At 38.6% G+C, this 18539-nt stretch overlaps 1 protein-coding gene across 1 annotated transcript in view; it reads left to right on the top strand.

Annotated features, from left to right (window-relative positions):
- The window catches only part of UVRAG (UV radiation resistance associated), a 100106-nt gene that overhangs the window by 3973 nt on the left and 77594 nt on the right, over positions 1 to 18539 (top strand). Inside the window, exons 2-4 of the mRNA XM_065634478.1 lie at positions 13362 to 13479; positions 14911 to 14945; positions 17990 to 18151. Coding sequence (XP_065490550.1) covers positions 13362 to 13479; positions 14911 to 14945; positions 17990 to 18151 — 315 coding nt within the window. The remainder of the gene's footprint in view (positions 1 to 13361; positions 13480 to 14910; positions 14946 to 17989; positions 18152 to 18539) is intronic.

The raw sequence follows: 18539 nt of genomic DNA, 5'->3' as shown, positions 1-18539 counted from the left end.
ACTGTAGTGAGTGAATAATGAGTTGTAAGGAAGAAAAAGAGCCCATACTTTTTTTTTTTAAATGAATGATTTTCAGTCAGTCTGGTTTAAATGTTCAGTCAGATCCATATCAATCCTCTTGTCCACATGGCACGAATAAACTATAGGTGTAATTTGGTTTGGTTTTGGGTGGAGCAGAGGAGGATCTCTCAGAAATAATGGCTAGAACCCTTTTAGAAAATGACAAAAATGTCCCCTGTCACTTAATTGTGATAAAGATAGATGACAGAAGAAAAGCAAACAAACCCCAATGTGGATTCCAGTGTAGTAGGCGAGTATAAAGTCATAAGTGTATTAGCACTTTGGTGACTTGACTTATTTTTTTCTTTATAGTGTTATTTCAGCAGCTCATTCCCAAGTGGTTTGACCATACACCAGCCACAGGGAAAATGCACATCAGCTGGTTGCATCTCTACCACCAGTACTTACTGGCTGTAAGCTAAGAAGTTTGGTCTGTTCGTATTGCTAATTTCCACTGGCTTGATTGAAGATCATCTATTACTTCCAAATTATAGGGAGAAAATGGTAGGTGATGTTTATACTGTACATTAGGCCGTTCTATAATGGGACCACAGATCACCTCCACCAATATCTGCTTTTTTCCCCAGGAAACTGTTCAACTCTTGGACCTCTATTATTGATGCCTTGATGTAAGCAATTTTCTGCTCACTGGAGATATGTTGGGCAACAGTGAAAAAAACGCTAGATATTATAGATACTAGGAGATGTAAACAGAGTTAATTCTTTTCCATCAGAGGATTTAGTTCCAGTTCAGTGTCGGTCAGTCATGTTTCAATATGCCCCATGTAGTCATGTCCAAGGTGGGTTTCCAAGATGAGCTGCTCAAAGACCGTGGATGTGCTATGTGGGAGGGAGTGAGATGTGCTCTGGTGAATATGGACGTGGTGGTAAGAAGGGAAGGAGTAACTTGTTCCACTCTGTATCGCCATGCTAGACCAAAGCCCACATGACCCAATATCTTCTATATCTTCCAGCTCATCTCTTGTCAGATGGTGGAAGTTTCTGTGGAAAGGAGCAGCAATGACCTTTCAGCCACAAACTTCAGAAGTTGTGTTTAGGGTGGAGCAAACAGTGAAACTTCCCAAGGACACTGTAACCTCCGTTCACTTGCAGACTGGGATTCAGAAAGAACCAGTTGGAGTTTGATGGATTTTTTTAGGAGCAAAACTTAGCAAAGGTGGCTCATGTGGCTTCTGTACTAGTTGAACTCTAGGAGCAGTTTAGCTCCATAGCGTGGGAGAGTGTTTTAAGATGATAAGGTCAAGGGACCTGAACTGATTCCATGATGGACCATGTGAGATTCCTTTGCACTCTGAACTTCCACAAACTGCAGAACATGACATTTGGTTGTACTCAGTGCTGGTACAGACTTGTCAGACTAGATGCATGTTGGTTTTATGAAATGCACGTTGGCATTTCCAGTAGCCAAGTAAAACTATTATGTGGCCAGGATATGTTTTGTCCCATCCCACCACTGCTCAGACAATAGGTTGTCTCCGTCCTAAACCTGTTTGGCAGGGAAAGGTCCTTCGTTTTGAAGACTGAAGATGAAAATCTTATTTATGAACTGAAAAAGCTTCTATCAACCAAATAAAGTTCAGGAGCAGACCTGTAAGCAGTAGGAAGAAAAGCCCCCAAAATCAACTTTGAACATGAATCCACTCTATAATGTTTACCTTCCATGAACTGGTTGACTGTAATAAAGATATTTAATTCAAAGCCTGTGAAGGTCCTTTTTGGGTTTATACTCTTATTCCATGATCGTTCCTATAAATAAATGGGAAGTTGATGACAAGATCTGAGTATCTCATTGAGGACCATAGAATTCAAGATTCTGTCCATTCTGTAAAATTTCTTGTGCAAGAAATTGTTCCACTGAGCTACATTTAAAGAAATAATATATACTAAATGTTTGATGGTCATTGAGCTTCTGGGGTTTTAGTAATTACACAAGCTTTAACGTACACACTTCAGAAAATTGCATTGCTGCACTGTTCGAACCCAGGATGGAAAGGAATGGAAGTCATGAGTGAACTTTAAAGCAAAAGATGTTTTTTCTTTTGAAAGTACTTCCAGAAAGACCTTTCCAGGAAAAAAAGAAAAAGTACTTCTAGATTGCAGGTTCTTCTGAATTCCAATAATAAATAAAACCATATTTTTCAGGAGTTGAAAGTGACAACCCAGTATAATCCAGTACCTTGGGTAAATGTTTAGATACTTGAAGTGATCTGAGTGAGTAGAGGTGAGGCGAGGTGAGAAGAATATGGGTGAGTTAGAACAAGGTTAAAATTTTGTAGTTACTTTCTTTAAAGATGTATGCACCAACTTGGGTAACATGACAGAAATAGGTGACTGAAAATGCACTCAAAAATGAGAGGTCTCGTGTGTGGGAGAAGTGAAGAAAGCTGCTGTACGGGTACATGTGTACTAGTTTTTCAACTAAAACAGTGTGAAAAGAGCATGGTTCTTTTTGAAATAGTTTTATATAGCTATTGTTATATATTCCACTGAGTAATGTGAAAACAAAGACTGACTCTTAAGTATTTTACTTCCCCTTTCCTACTAAAATTGCTGGGGGAAATCAGAATAACGGATGGAGAGTGTCATATTTGAATATTGCTTTCACTTCTCCTTGATGTGCGCTGCCTTTAAAGGTCGAGTGGGGAGGCAAGTGCCATTCCAGTCAAGCACCACAATGTGAGTGTTGACCTAGTGATCTTAACACAGTTGTATCCATGTCCAGCTGTATCCATGTCTAACACTTATTAGAGATAATTAGTAGGAAACAGTTGTTAAAGTTACTGTCAAACCATAATTGTAGCCCAAAAGGTTGGATGTTAATCTGGCCCTAGATTATTTTCTCTCTGCAGTGTGTATTTCTTTTCCAAGGAATGCAAGTGTGATTTGCAGACTGGATGATCTGTTGATAAGTTTGAGACTGTTCTGTCAGAAAGCTCTGATAAATCAGTTTTGATGCTTTATTCAGGAGATATGTGGAGGGTTGGGGAATACTCTGAATTGAGTGGTAGCTGGTAACTAAGGACTCATTCCTTGTTAATGAAGAGACGCTGCTCTACCCTTGAATTATCATCCAGTAACATGATAAACGTTAATATGCTTCATGTTATTAATCCGTGGGTGCTGTTTGCTTGTGCAACTTGGTGCATACTTAAAATGAAGTGATTCCTTAAAGTCAAAAGTGCCTTTGCTTTGATTTTTGTTGATGCTTTATTCCATAAGGACCTGCTTACTTTTTTGGGTCCTTCCTTCTGAGCATCATCTTGTTTTCCGTTGCTTAATTGGTATTCCCAGGTCATTCCCACAGCTAATATGGACTTAAGCTCCCTTGCCCAAGGTGACATTAAGAGGCTTAAAGGCCTTCTCTGAACTGCTATAGGGCATTATTAATGGGGGTAGGACTTGCACCCCAATCTTTTCTACCCATGGCATAGTTCGCATATTGTGTGGAAGAAGCAGTTAAAGTTTTGGTCTTTCATCTTGCAAGTGAGTAAATATTTACATGAACTGGGAGGAAAACATCAATAAGATGCTATTTCTAACTGCTGCATCTTAAAGGTCTTGGTTAAAGATGGAAAGACTGTATATGTAGTTCTTTGTTATTTGTATCTTCTATAAACACCTAACAAGAGGAGCTTTGTTTGACAAGTGGTCAGTGCTTGCAAGATTTTCTTAAGCCCAGTTTAGAGCAATTTTTTAGGGTGTGCTGACAGTTTTCATTTTTCAGAGTTTAGGTGTTTGCCAGCTCGCTTGGTCTGTCACTCTTGGTGTGGTAGTGACCATAACCAAACACAGCTGTTCAAACCATGCACAGAAAGAACTTGATTTGCTTAAGTCACTGCATGGGCTTATGATTTTGCTTTTGAACCCTTCCTGCTAACATTACATTTTAAGTAAATTCTATGTTTTGAGTCTTGTTTTGTCACGCCTAACCAGCTGTTTGTATCCTAAGACTGAATACCACTGTCTTCTGTACCTATCCCTACATTATGTTTTAAATAATGGGCTCTTTCAGCCCTTCTGCGGAGGTGAGCACGAATTTTGGATGTGGAAAGAAGGACAAGAATGCAGAAGATTAGTGAAGAGTTTGAACACTGTGGGCTTGCGTTGAATATCAGTTTTGATCTTGATTGTTTAATTGGTTCTGAGCTCTAAAAAAGCAGTGTAGATTTTCTGTAGATGTACTTCTGGTGTATAAAGAGATTTCTTGCTCCTGTTGAACAGTTACCAGCTGTTTACATCATTACTCTGAGGTTGAACTTGAGTTCTGAGTTGCTCCCTGATATAAATTCAGTTATTTAATGAGGAAAGAGTTTAGTGGGGTAGGTAGTAAGAAAGGATACAAGGGGGGATAGACCAAAGGACTTAGCCACCTTTGAAGAGTAATATATATCTATCTTTAATTTTTTTCAGTGATTATGCAATTAGCTATCTTAATTATTTTCTGATACTACTGCTGCCATTTTAATTAGCATTAAAGGAGCAGGTTGTGCCGTGGACTGACATATTTTGTTAGATATAACATGGACTTCACACATTGCATTCTTTAGCTTTGGGTTGAGCTAAGGAAAGACTCTTTTGCATTCAGGTAGCTGGAGAATATTTATACTTCTGCATGGGCCATGTCGAATATAGGGATGTTCCTTGTTTTTCCTCTCACACTTTCTCCCTGTATGAATTAGGGAAGGCTCGATGCCATTTGGACCACATATTCTTGGTAGTTGTGGCAGAGTATGGATGGTTAGGAAACCTGTATTGAGCCTTAATGTGTTCAAGTGAAGATTTCACAGATGTTTTCTGTCTACAGTGAACCTTTCAGATGCCCATAAGTGTAATGGAAAGGAAGTACCTTGATTTAAGGAACAGTAAACTAAAATCCACCATTGCACGTCCGTGAAAACTTTGAGCCCATGTTTGACTTTTCTTGTGGTCATTTAGTCTGGGTAAATCACACTGCACAGATCCAACGTGTCTCATTCCTTGCATCAAATCTATAGCAGTGTGAGGGAATAAACTGTTGTATGTGTCTATGTCGCATCTTCACGGGAAAAAATGCAGTTACATTCTTACTGTGCATCTTTGAACTGGTTCCAGAAAGTAGCTGAGCCTTAGAAAGGGAAATGAATCCCTGAACTGCTGTTAAATCCCATCCCTTGACATAAGGAAATTGAGATATGAAGAAGGGATGAAATTATGAGGAGATCCACAAGCAATTCATTGAACTGATGGTGGCTGTGTAGCTTTGATGGTCTTGCTGGCTTCACATGGGAAGGGACATTAAAAACAGAATTCTGAAAATTCCTTATGGTATGTCCTACAAAATTACGTATCAAATGCTTCTGCTTTGCTTTGAAGTGGATCTGAAATCACGTGTGATTCTCTTGACTCTGAGCTGTCAGAAGCTGAGCTGTGAAAAACTGTTTCACTACAAACTTATAAAAAAAAATCTTCCTAGCAAGTGTGTAAATTGGAATACAAGCATTTTCTTGTCCTTTTTGTGGTTTTAAGTAACAACACATCTGAACTTCCCACTGTACATTCCTTTGCTATTAAAAGCTTTGTGTACTTGACGCAAACCTTCTGTAATGTACCTTTTTTTTTTTGTAGTAGAGTGTATTAAATTGGAAAACAAGGCAGCTTGAAAACTTACATAAAATTGAAGTATGAATTCTTGTCTGTCATCTGAATTCCAAGAACTTGTATCACATGATTGTTACTTAATAGTCAAACTGGTATGGATAGGCGAAAGCAAGTAGTGAAAATCTGAGGAAATAGGAAGTTGTAGCAACAAGGTGTAGAGCTATGATATTAAATACAAATATTGGCCAAATACAGTCTGTATTTTAATAGATTTTACTTTTTTTTGTTCTTAGAACAAATATTCAGAGACCCACGTAGCTGACCTTGCAAGCTCAGGTCTGTTAAGCTGGAAACAGCTTGATTTGCTGTAGTAACGTTTGTGTTGCTAACTAATCTTTGCACCGTGCTTTAATGCTAAAATAGTTGGAAGGATTTTGCTGAAATTCTTCCAGTGGTCCTGTGGGTTATAAAGCAAACAAGCCAGGAAACTCATGTGAAATCCAGGTAAAACCAGAATATGTACCAGCTTGTACAGAGGTCAGAGCTGATCCTGACCTGAAAAGAATTAATGGAATGTTTTCCTGCAAAACAATCGGGAAAGAGAACAGCAGTCTGAAAATCAGAGGAGGTGTCGAGAAATAAACATCAAGACATAATCTTCATATTAAAAACTGTCTGGTAGGTAGGATGCTCCATTGAAGGCTATGTAAGGAGAATTGGTGCTGAAAGTCAGTGTTGAAAGTCATGTACAATACATCTTCTGGAGAAAAAAATATTTCTTTCCAGGGAATCAGGCCTCTGTAAGAAGTCTGGTGATTTGCTTTTGGCAACTCTGGGCTTTTAAAGTGATTTCTGTAAATTTCAGCTTCACTTGTATGAGATGGTTTCCCATCTGTCTTACACTGGTTTTACCCTTGTATTTGCACTTCAGGCAAAAGTAAGGTTGTGCTTTTTCCTTTTTTTGTTTGTTTGTTTGTTTGTTTGTGTTTTTTTTTGTTTGGTTTGGTTTTTTGTGTTTTGTTTTTTTGCACCGCCCCCCCCCCCCCCCCCGCCTTTTTGCTCATTCTTTTACTCATTCTTTGTTGAATCAGAAACTCTCTCTTGAACCCACATGATGCTTTGGACTTTACGTGTGTTCCTTATATTGGATGTCACTAGGAATGTATGGGTGGTGGGGAAAGATAAAATCTTTTTCCAATCCAGCCACAGATTTATGAAAATCTCTTCCTGGACCATTTAATTTAAACTTCATTTTGGGAAAGGTATTCAAATTTACTAAGTTCTTTACAAATCAGACTATTCCAACAGAATCTATGGAACTTGCTTATGCAATAGGACCACTGTCATTCTTTTATTAACATCTTGAAGAGTTTTCAGCCTCATTCTCCTTTCAGAGAGGGGACTATATGACATCTTGGATGGCTGTAACTAAAAGAAACTAAACTGCCTGCCTTGCTTAAGTTTAGATGCTCCTTTGACACCTTTGCAAATTGATTTAACATGTCAAAGTGCTAGTGTTCCTGCTGGGAGCAAGAATTCATGAATAGTTTTGTTGAAATATCCAGTGCTAAACAGGGGAGACAATGCAATTGGGAGAGAGGGCAGGAGGAGGCAGTTGTGGGACAAAAAAGAAGACAGACGTCCCCCTTTTTCACAGTGTTAGATCATCTCAGCTGCTAATAAAATGATAGGCTTCATGTGATAAAGAATAGGTGTAGCTGTTGCCAATATTAATGACCCAGGCTTCACAAATTCATACTTGGAGCATGAGCTGGTAAGTGCGGTAGATCAGTAGCAAAAATAGAAAAATGGTGCTTGGCCGTGTTCTCATCTAGCTTGGATATACTTAAATTATTTTTTTTTTTTTTTTCCCCCAAGGTCATTAGATTCTTCTAAGAGAATAATAAAGTGGTGGAGATGGAAGAGGAGTCAGAGCTCTCTGTGCTTGGTTTTACTACTTATTATGTGACCTTGAAGAAATAATTATGAAATTCCACGAATACTTTAGGCTGTTGTAGATAGTCACTGTCCTTGCGGTTCCACCAACTGTCCAGACCTTATGTTAACAACAGTGCACTTCTCTCTCTCATTTTGACTTATTCCCTTTTCTTGCCCCCCACCCCACCTCTGCGGTGATTTTTTTTTTTTTTTTTTTTTTTTTTTTTTTAATTAATGATACCAGACTGTTAGACCAAAAAAACCAAACAGTGAATAACTTTGCCACTCCATTTTCTCAGGCGAAGCCAAGAGTTGTATCTGGATTATTTTAAACTACCAAGAAACTGTAGCATTAAAAAATTCTACCTGCTCTGTCCTACTTTTCTGGTGCAGCTGTAGTGAGTGGAATGAGTAGAATTTGAGGAACTTACAACAAGTTTCGAGCTAACTTGTTTTTTTTGCCAGCTTTACCTCGGTTAAATTGTCTGACGCTCAGCGTGAGACTGCACAAATCGCAAGAAAAAACATTGTGCGGGATGGGAACAAGTATCTATATGCAGAAAGTGATATTTTAGGGAGGGACAGTAAAAGATGATGGTATGTTGGTGTTGCCAGAACTGAAGTGTGAATAGACTGGGCAGTTTGGTCCTTAAAACCTCAGAAGACTTGGTAAACTGAAAAATTCTGGGATCACCTGATGAAAAAGCAAAGTATTAACAGGGATGTTGAGCAAAATACTTTGTTCTGTAGCAGCCCGACTTGTTTATGGCCTGTGGTAAATCTGAGATTCCCAGATAGTCATTGAGTGGGAACACCAGATACATTAAACAAGTGATAGTAGTTCTTCAGAACGATGAAAACTGAGTGCTTTTTTAAATAAGAAAAAAGACTTTTGACTTTTGAGAGAAACCGGTCATTGCTCAGCATGATTTGTCTCCGGGAAGTGAGTTTTGTGGCTATTTAGACACAAGATGTGAAAACTAAAGGATCTTCTCATCTCATCTAAACTTTGGTGATCAACCTTTCTCTGTATCTTTGCAATAGCTGAATGCTTATAACCTCTGAAATCTTTGCCTCCAGTGGCGTTTTTAAAATACAAGCTACTATTCAGGATTTATTTTAAGGGAAATATAGTGGATCTCTCCTGGTTTTGTAGCCATTTATTTTCAAGGTAGAAGGGTGCACTGATTTCTTCCACATAGGTCAACGTAGAGTTGCTGTATAGCAGTTGCTTTTACTCAGTTGCAACTTAGTCTGGCAATTAAATCCACTGATAACAAGGCCTACTGTGTAATTTCATTGCTCTGTTGTCTGTCTTGGGAAGTGCAAAAGGTTAGGAGAGTTGTGGTAATCAAAATTACTCAACCCCCCTAGAACAAGCTGTTAAACCTGATCTACTACTCTGCTAAGCAGTGATCCATATACGCCATTGTTCGGGCTGCCTGCACGAAATTCAACGCTGTTGGAAAAGTTAAATAACCCTTCTAATGTCATTTCTGCTTTATGGAGTTTACATAAATCAGTGCTCTGCTGAAAAATAACTTTTTTTTTTCCAGTAGGATATCTTATTAAAATGCCTGGTGTAGTGTCTGAGAGCTTCAGTACTTTTTTTGCTGATAAACTGTCAACTGTTTGAGGAGATAGAGGAGAGAATAATCTATACTCATCTGCATATTTTGCTTATCTTTTTTTAATGAAAGCAGATCCTGCTCTATCAGCTTGCACAGCTGGCCTGTTTTGTGTGACTCATGAGGCTGCCACAGCACCAATTGTGTTTTCTAGCACTTGTGTTTTGATTTTTAAACTGAGCTTTTTTGGAATGGCTGCTCTGGTTGCACAGCATCTCATCTGTGGGGATCCCTCCTTGCGATGAAGATTTCTTGATACTTTTATAGAAAGAGCAAACAGCTAACATGTATCTCTAATGAGAAGTGGCTGCTTTTCCCCACTTCATCTCAAAGAAAAAGGAAATGAAAGAATGTGGGATTATTTGCAGCAACTATGTTTAGTGTAAGGGGTCACTTCTCCATAAAAATGTCTTTTGCAGTTTGAAATGTGCCGATACCTCATTAGAAACTGCTTTTCACTTTGCCTATACAAGTGCCAAGCTGTACGTATCTCCTCACATATTTTAAGTTATCATTTAAGGGGTCCTGTCTGCCTTTTGGCTGCTTTTTGCTCCACTGTCCCCCTCTTCCAGCACCCCAGCTGCTTGTACAGCCACATGATGAACCATATTGAGGAACCGATGGGGTGAAACTACCTCAGAAAAAAGCGAGCGGTGGTTCATTTGCATCCAAATCGGTTCCCCAGTGTGATTTACTGAGCAGCTGCACCAATTCTTATTGATGGGGGTACAGATGAGGAGGGTGATGCGGCCGGATGGTTTAGCTCATGCCTGAAAGCTGAACTACAAGACAGTATTTTTTTTTTTTTTTTTTGTTCTACATATTCTAACATCTTGAGCAAAAGATGTGAAACATAGGAGGTAACACTTTATAGAGACATGAAAATTCCCTCAAAATAATACTTATTGTTTGTCACAGAACAGCTGCAAGCCCTCGATGAAGAATCTTAGAGCCAATTCGAATTGTCTTTTGGATACATCTTTGTAGTCTCTTGGCTAAAGCTAATTATCTTTGGTCAGGAGAGGTTAATTAACTCTGAATGCTGCCTCTGTAGAGTTCTGAGGAAATCTGAATAATGCAATATAATATCAGCAACAATGTGGTAGGCAAACTTGGAAGGTTTATTTTCAGGATCCAAGTCCCTCTCTGTCGTCATGACCTCATACTAAAGAATATGAACGAGGAAATTGTCCCTGTAATTGGAAACTTGTTCATTATCACCTAAATGGACAATTAATGGGACAGAAGGGAGGAGGAGTGATGACTAAGTAGGAGATGTAAATAGACATTCATTACCTGTTGCGTGTTTAGACCCAAACTGTGTTGTGGTCTCACAGCCCCAAATTTAATGTCCTCCTTCCAGCTGGTTTGGGAGAAGTGAGACTTTGGGATAAATTCCAGACTTTGAAGGTTGCAAAGAAACCACAAACCATGGAGATAAGGACTCTGCTCTTGTCCAGAGGTGCACGTGTAGGTTATGACACTCTACAGCTTTTTCCAAACCTCATTGCATATACTGAAAAATGACACACTTGTTTGGCTTTGCTGAAGGGCTGCTTCATTGTAATATACTACTTAAATCAGGCACACAATTAGTTTGCAACCCTAAAAAGACCTGGAGAAAGTTGCCGTCTTTGTTTAGTGGTCTGTGAGCAACTTTTCTTAAGTTTTAAGGGATTAAAAAAAAAAATCAAAAACGAAGGGGGAAATGAGCATGTAGGTGATTGATTGAATTTTGTATTGAAGTAAACAAAAAGAGAGAAATGGCACAGAAAATGCTTGAATCATTTTTATGGTGAGTGCAATGTTCAAAGCCGTTTCTTAAGGAATATTTAGGTTGCTCTTAAAAATGGCCAGCAATACTACACAGCTTTAAGGTTAGATTTGAAATAATGTACAAGATCCATACAGTTTTGTGGTTTTTTTTTTTGTTTAAGTGAGACTTAGTCTTTCTGTTGACATTCTTGATATAAATTTCGGACAAAATAAGATCATGTTGTTTTGCAGTTAAGCAGCTTAGAATATTTGGGTTTTTTAAAATTTTGTGTTGCATGTATATATTAAGGTATCTGAACATACCATCTCAGGCTCTGTTCTTAGTCTAGCTCATAAATAGGTTTTGCAGGAAAGAACCTGTGGTTTTGAGTCTGTCACATGAACAGAAATTTAATATTCTTCTTACATATTTCTGGGAAGAAACCTAATAAATCACTCAAGTGATATAAAGTGTCACATAGTGATTCGAAAACAGCTGATGGCTTCTCAACCTTTTGGGACAGGCTGCAAACAGAATAGTTGTCTTTTGGTTTCAAAAGCATTTTAAATCGTCTTTTGGACAACGCTTGAGTGTTTCTTTTTAAGGTGGATCCAGACTTCCAAATTAACAGGCTTTTGGGGAAAAAGAAGTATGCTGTAAAATGAACTTTGTGGTAAAAGGAGGCACTAAACCGGTTGTTTGAGGCTTGGAGGTGGTTTGTGGTGATCCAAGAAGGACTGGGAGTCATTTGTCAACACCCCCATGGTGGATGGGTGAGACAATGGTAGGTTGAGAGACTGATTGGGAGAATACTGCAGGATTTGCTGAGAACTTAAATATATTTGAAGTGGCAGTTTGAGTGCTGAGTTTGTGGTAGTCTCTTTCAAACACACAGGGGTTTTCAAAATTAAAATCAGAACCATAGCAAAGCAGTGATTTAAGAGTGATTGGACAGTCCTACAAAATTGCTTTGATAACTAGTTAGATTTCGCAATAAGCTAGCAATGAAGAGAAGCTGCCAAATTCATGTATACTGTGATTAAGTTATAAAAGACGTACCCATCATTAACCAATTGAAAAGATAAATGCTTTCTGACCACCTGCAAGACGAGGGGATATTTTTCAAGTTTTATATCCTTCTGCATGACAAGAGGGAGACAGAAGATGAAGTAATACATTGTTTAGAAGTGGAGTGCTTAGTTTATGTTAAACTAATAATTAATAGATGTATTGTAAGTAAGAAACTAAACAATTATAACTAACATCATTAATTATTTCTTAGTATAGGTGTATTGTATGTCAAATTTTTCAAAAAATGTCATGAATATGTAATAATTATGTGAATATAAGCAATGCAAGAGCACCCAGTCATTGGAGCACTTATGGAGGATGATCCCCAGTGTTCCCCAGCGCTGATAAAATACAGAATGCTGCTTAACAGTATAATTGACTCTGCTGTTAAGTTTATTTCTTCGTTTCAGTAATATTTAGTATTTGTCAAAGACGAAGGGTGTAGAATGCTTTGAAGCTAAGGATTTTAGCCACAACTATTAAAGCTATTTGGTAGTTGCGGGAGGATTGATTAAATCTGTTGATTTTTTTTTTTTTTGTTCAAGGTACCGTATTGTAGCAAACTAACATAGCGTTGGAGTTGGATGATGTCACTTAAACTCAAGATTTCAGTGACTTATTCCAGCATATTCAATCCAAGGCAAAAGGACTCGGGTATTTAAGCAGAAGGGGTCTGTCAGACATCACGAATTTGACTGCGCCCTCAATTTTCCCTGAAAATCTGGATGGATCTTGCTGATGTATTTTATTTAAGGTTGCTTCAGCGGTTTCCAGGATTACTGTGAATTTGGGAAGCTTTTTTCAGCCAGTTCCATATGGCTCTGGATTAGGTGGTGGTTTATGTTGGAGCTCTTTGTCCACTGGTGCTTGTTGAAAATAACTTTTTCTAGGAAAGGTTTCCAGTGTCATGCTGCAGAACACCTGGGTGACAGTGCCGCTGTTTGCTAATAGTGTCACGTATTTGCTTGAAACAACTCGAAGAGTTGGGGCTATTTGGACATGAGGAATAAAAACTACATACAGGACATGAGTAAGAATAGCTTTTGGATATCAGTGATGCTTAATCTCAGCTTGTAGGTGTTAGTTGTTACTTGTCCAGCCAGTTTCCTACAACTTTGACGAATGCTTGTTGTTCACACTAGCTTTTTGCCAAAGAAAATTGAGTCTTTAGTGGGATTTTTATTTTGTGTTTTTTTTGGGTTTTTTTGACAACAGTGCTTTGGAAATCATTAAAATCCTTTAATTAAAAAAAAAAAAAATTCAATCTAAGAAAGGTCTCTAACTATTTAAGGTTTTTTTCTCGTTTTTAGCGCCGGCTTCGTCATCTTCGGAATATTGCTGCCCGTAACATTATCAATAAGAATGGTTATCGCCTCTTGGATACGTACTTCACTCTTCACTTGTGCGATAATGCCAAGATATACAAAGGTAAACCAGGCTTGTTATCAACTTTTTTTACTAGTTAATCATTGAATTCTTATGTTACAAGGTCTCTGTCCTTTTTTTGCCTTGACAGCCTACTGCCATTATTTGCATCATGTATACTAACAGTGGAAAAAAACTCTTTATTTTTCAGAACTTCATAAAAAGCTTTCAGTGTTAGCAGGCAAGGAAGCAAACAGGTGACAGATCTGGTAGTTTTTCTTAAATCAGCCTCTTGTTGTTGTTGTTCTTCTCTCCCCCCCATCAACAACTTAAACTTGAAAACTTCTAAGAACACAGGAAAACTTTTGGAGCCTTAATTGATTCGTGTGAGGGAGAGCATTCCACTCTGTTTATACCAGTTATTTTACAGTGCATAAACAAGCATTTACTACTGTCAAAGTTTTAAAAAAATAGAATTGTCAGCCAATGACAAGAAGCATCCAGGCATCTGTTCTGCTTTTGATAACTGTGTTTGCATGTTGGGTCTTATTTCTCTTCAGTGCTTTGCTTTCCACTACAATGTATAGTTCTTCATCGTGCAGAGATGTTATTAAAAATATATTTTTATGTTCCTTTTGATATGATCAACAGTTGGAGCTTTGCAGGTAAATTGTTTTTCTCCTAATTTTTATTTTCAGCTAGTATAGCTAAACCTTTTTCTAAGGCTGCTCTTTTAGAAGGATAAGAATACATAACTTGAGCTCGCTATCTGGATTTTCTTGTGGTGGTCGGTTGACCCTGTAACCGATGACTATTTCTGCAGTTTTTGGTGCATAGGACTGTGCTGCGCTCCATCAAAACTTTATCCTTGGACTCCAAGGGACTGAGACATTGTACAAAAATCTGTATTCCAGCTTCCAGAGCTGTCTACCTAAAGACTTTAAGCTCTTATTTTGGCTGGGAAAGCCACAGCCCATGGTGTCAGCAGTTGCATATTTCCATTTAAATAAAGGGTGCCTGGCACCTCGGTGAGGTAATTTGGCCATTCACTTTCTAAGCATCTGGAACAGGTCACCCTTGTTCTTCAGGAAATCGGTGCAATTAGTTTATTTGCACTGTGCTCCTCCAGGAAGATGTTCTGTGACAAACCAGGCACTTTGCCGACATCATTCCAATATTGCAAAGCACTGGGGCACGTTTTTTTTTCCCCCAGAAATAAAGGCCTCAGTAAATCTTGAGGATTATCTTGGGTATAAAGAAAAAATGCTGAATTTAAGTAATTACTTCTAATAATAAAGTGTGAATGAGTACTTTCAGTCAACAGCCTGACTGCATTTTAAAGTCTTTCTCGTGAATCTGTTACTGATAAACTAGACCCACTTGTATTTCTCTTTCACGAGTGTTACTTATTTAAGCTTTTTCTATTTCAAATACTAGGATTTGTATCAGTGTTTAAGCTAATCTAAAGATGTGTTTTTACTCATTTTTCTTTAGAATTTTATAAGAGCGAGGTGATCAAGAATTCTCTGGTAAGTTATTTCAATATGGAAAAAACTTTCCCTTTGAAAATTCTGTATTTACTGCAGTATACTGACTTCTCTGCTGAATAGCTAACTGTTAGATGTGTATTTCTACTCTTCAGTTCTGCCAGGAGCATCACACCACATTCTCCTCCTCCTTTTCAGGTTCTTTTCAGAAGGGTTGGAATAGCGAGTTACTGCATAGCAGAAATGCATGTTCATTTTAACAGCTTTGGAGCGATGGGCTGTTGGTAGTTCTGCAGACATGACCAAACACTCTTAGCGTAGGGCATTTTAATGTGAAAACTGTTCAGTGCTCAGATTAAGCTTTACAATATATACCAGTTTTAAATATAGAGAACACGAAGCAGGCAAAGTAATGTTAGCTGGGTTTTTACTGGTTTAACTTTGTTCACTATCTGAGAATTGTATTTTTTTTTTTTTTTTTGCTGGTGTTAGGAACAGAAATAGCAGACATTTAAATAAAAGCAGCTAATTGTCTATTCAAGGAGCACTTCTATATTACTCTGCTGGGTGTACAGATTCATTAGAAGCTCATGCTTTGCAGTTTAGCAACCTTGCTGTAGAAGCAGAGGCTCTGCTTGCAACACCCCAAATAAAGGGAGAGTCAAATGGTGTTGCAGACTATACCACTGATTTATTTGAACATATTTTGTTGTATAGGTGAGCATTAAGGAACATGTGCCTGCATATATAAAGATGTATATTCTTTGAAGAGCTAATAGCTTTAAGAAACCGGAGTTTGAAAATGTTTTAGAGTTTCTAAACGTTCCCCTTCAGACCAGAACTGAACCATATATTACAACTGAGGAGGGGTAGGTCTCTTTGTGGGAGCTGGATGTTGCTGGTGTTGGGTGAGGGAGTTTAAAAACCTGCTAAACAGACTTTTTAATGTCTGCATTAACAAGGTAGAACTGCACCTTTTATAGCACACTGGGCTGTAAATGCTTTGAAAAACCTCCTGAATGGAGGAAAAGCTGTCTGCATCCTCAAGGCTGTTAACTTGTCTGAGAGACAAGTTCTTAGAATGGTTTGGGTTGGAAGGCACCTCCCAAGCTCATCCAGTGCCACCCCTGCCATGAGCAGGGACATCTTCACCCAGATCAGGTTGCTCAGAGCTTTGTCCAGCCTGGCCTGGGATGTCTCCAGGGATGGGGCATTCACCACCTCTCTGTTCCAGGGTCTCACCACCCTCATGGGGAATAATTTCTTCCTTGTATCTAACCTAAATCTCCCCTCCTTCAGTTTAAAACCATTACACCTTGTCCTATCAATACATGCCTTTGTAAGAAGTCCCCCTCCAGCTTTTTTGTAGGTCCCCTTTAGGCACTGGAAGGCTGCTATAAGGTTCCTTGAGAGTTTTGGATGTTGAGTTCTGCCTAAATCAGTTCTGAATCAGGAAAAAGAATAACAAAAAAGGGAATCTAACCAAAGAAAATATGCGATGGAATGACAAAAATCTAAATAAAAGATGTGCTGATTAAATTCCGTACATAGTCTGTGGATATCTTAACGACCTGGTGTTTTTGTGCCCGAATAGCTACCAAATATCCCTTTTCCTTAGGAAAACTCAGTTAATCCATTCCTTCTGTAGTACTTACTGGGTAACTATTCCCCTTCTGTCTTTTCAGAAGCATCTTGTTCTAAACTGCCTAATACCCGTTCAGAGATTCTTGGCCTGTTGCAAACTTCTTAAGCACTAGAATGAAAGGCTTGTTCTCACACGAGATGGTGGGTTTCTACCTTTTGCTTTTATTTTGGAGGAGCTTCCATTTCTGTGTGCAAGAGAGAGGGAAATATATATAAAATACTTTCTCATGTCTGCATTTGGACACTCTGCTGTTTAAGGCCTGCGGAAGTCCAAAAGCTGGTATCTGGCTCTTGGCACTAGTAACATTGGATTGACTTGATGGGTGCAGACTTTTGAGCAGGGCCTGTTGTGACAGGACAAGGTGTGATGGTTTTAAACTAAAGGAGGGAGATTCAGGCCAGACATGATGAAGAAATTGTTGGCCCTGAGGGTGGTGAGAGCCTGGCCCAGGTTGGCCAGAGAGGTGGTGGCTGAACCATCCCTGGAGACATCCCAGGCCAGGCTGGACGGGGCTCTGAGCAACCTGAGCTGGTGCAGATGTCCCTGCTCATGGCAGGGGGGCACTGGATGAGCTTTGAAGGTCGCTTCCAACCCAAACCATTCTATGATTCTATGACTCTGTTTGGTTGCAGCTTGGGCCAATTAAAACAGTTTCCAAACATCCTTAGTTGAGATGTTATCAGAGGTGAGTGCAAGTTCTTGGAATGCGTCGTATTTGCAAATCGCAGTTTTAATGTAATAGATTTTTGTGGCTGAGCTGAACGTGTGCTGCTTCTGTAAAGCTGACATGCAAGTCTGATCTCTTAGATTGATGAGGAGCTCTTAGTGACAACATTTGAGGGTTGCCATCAGCATCAGTCAAGGAGGAGAAGAATGTGAACAAACCTCTCAATAAATTACGCAAACTTAATTACTGGGAAGGAGATGAGTGTTTTAAATTTAAATTTTGCAATGTAAGCTATACCCTAGCTTTCAGAAACAGAATTCTAACTTGGAGAACAACATTACTTCCACTTTTAAAGTCTTGATTTGGCTAAACTGAACTAGTATATTCTGAAGTAAATTCTTCAACATCTTGTAATGGAAGGAAGCAGAGGCTACTCTGAGTGTCTGAAGTACTTTACAGCATGCGGGTTTTAAGCCAGGAATTCTCTCCAGGAAACAGAATAAGGAAGCAATAGAACATGTTGATGACATTCTTCAGGACATGGTTTAGTGCTAGACTGAGGTTATGGTTGGACTCAGTGATCCTGAGGGTCTCTTCCAACCCAAATGATTCTATGATTCTATGACTTCAACTCTATGTAAATCTTGAAACCTCTTCATTATTCTTAAGGTTTTTCTAATCTTTGGTATGGAATTTGCTACTTTCTGAATTGTGAATTTGAGGATTACTGTCAGCTCATCTGAGTTGTTTTTATCCCTCTTTGTATACCTGCAGAATCCAACATGGAGGAGTCTGGACTTTGGAATAATGCCTGATCGTCTTGATACCTCTGTCTCTTGTTTTGTGGTGAGGATCTGGGGTGGCAAGAAGGAACACTTTCAGCTTCTGATTGAATGGAAGGTCAACCTAGATGGGTTAAAGTACTTGGGCCAGCAGGTAATGTGAAAACAGTATTTTTTTTTTCCTCAACTTTTTACTTAAAGAAACAAAACAACTGGGCGAACAAATATATATAACACTAAGGAAATTAATGCATTGGTAGGTAGGACATATTTTCAAATTTCATTGCAGAGATTGGTGTGCATTTCAGAACTTTATCTTGACTTGCTGAATATTTTCATTTACTGTTGTTGACTCTTAAATAGCATTTGATGCTTTAAATTGTAACACCTTGGCTCAAGGAAATAGGTGTATGATTGTACATATAGTTAAATGAACATAGTTCTTAATGTTTGTGTATGTTACAGTTTTAATCCATTCTCATAGTAATGACATCCCATCAAAGGTCTTCGGTCCTAGGAGTTTACTCTGTAAGATCTGTTTT

The sequence above is a fragment of the Caloenas nicobarica genome, chromosome 1 (assembly GCF_036013445.1).
Source record: "Caloenas nicobarica isolate bCalNic1 chromosome 1, bCalNic1.hap1, whole genome shotgun sequence".
Taxonomy (NCBI): Eukaryota; Metazoa; Chordata; class Aves; order Columbiformes; family Columbidae; genus Caloenas; species Caloenas nicobarica.
Note: the sequence above shows the minus strand (reverse complement) of the source record. Positions and strands in the feature narration are given on the sequence as shown.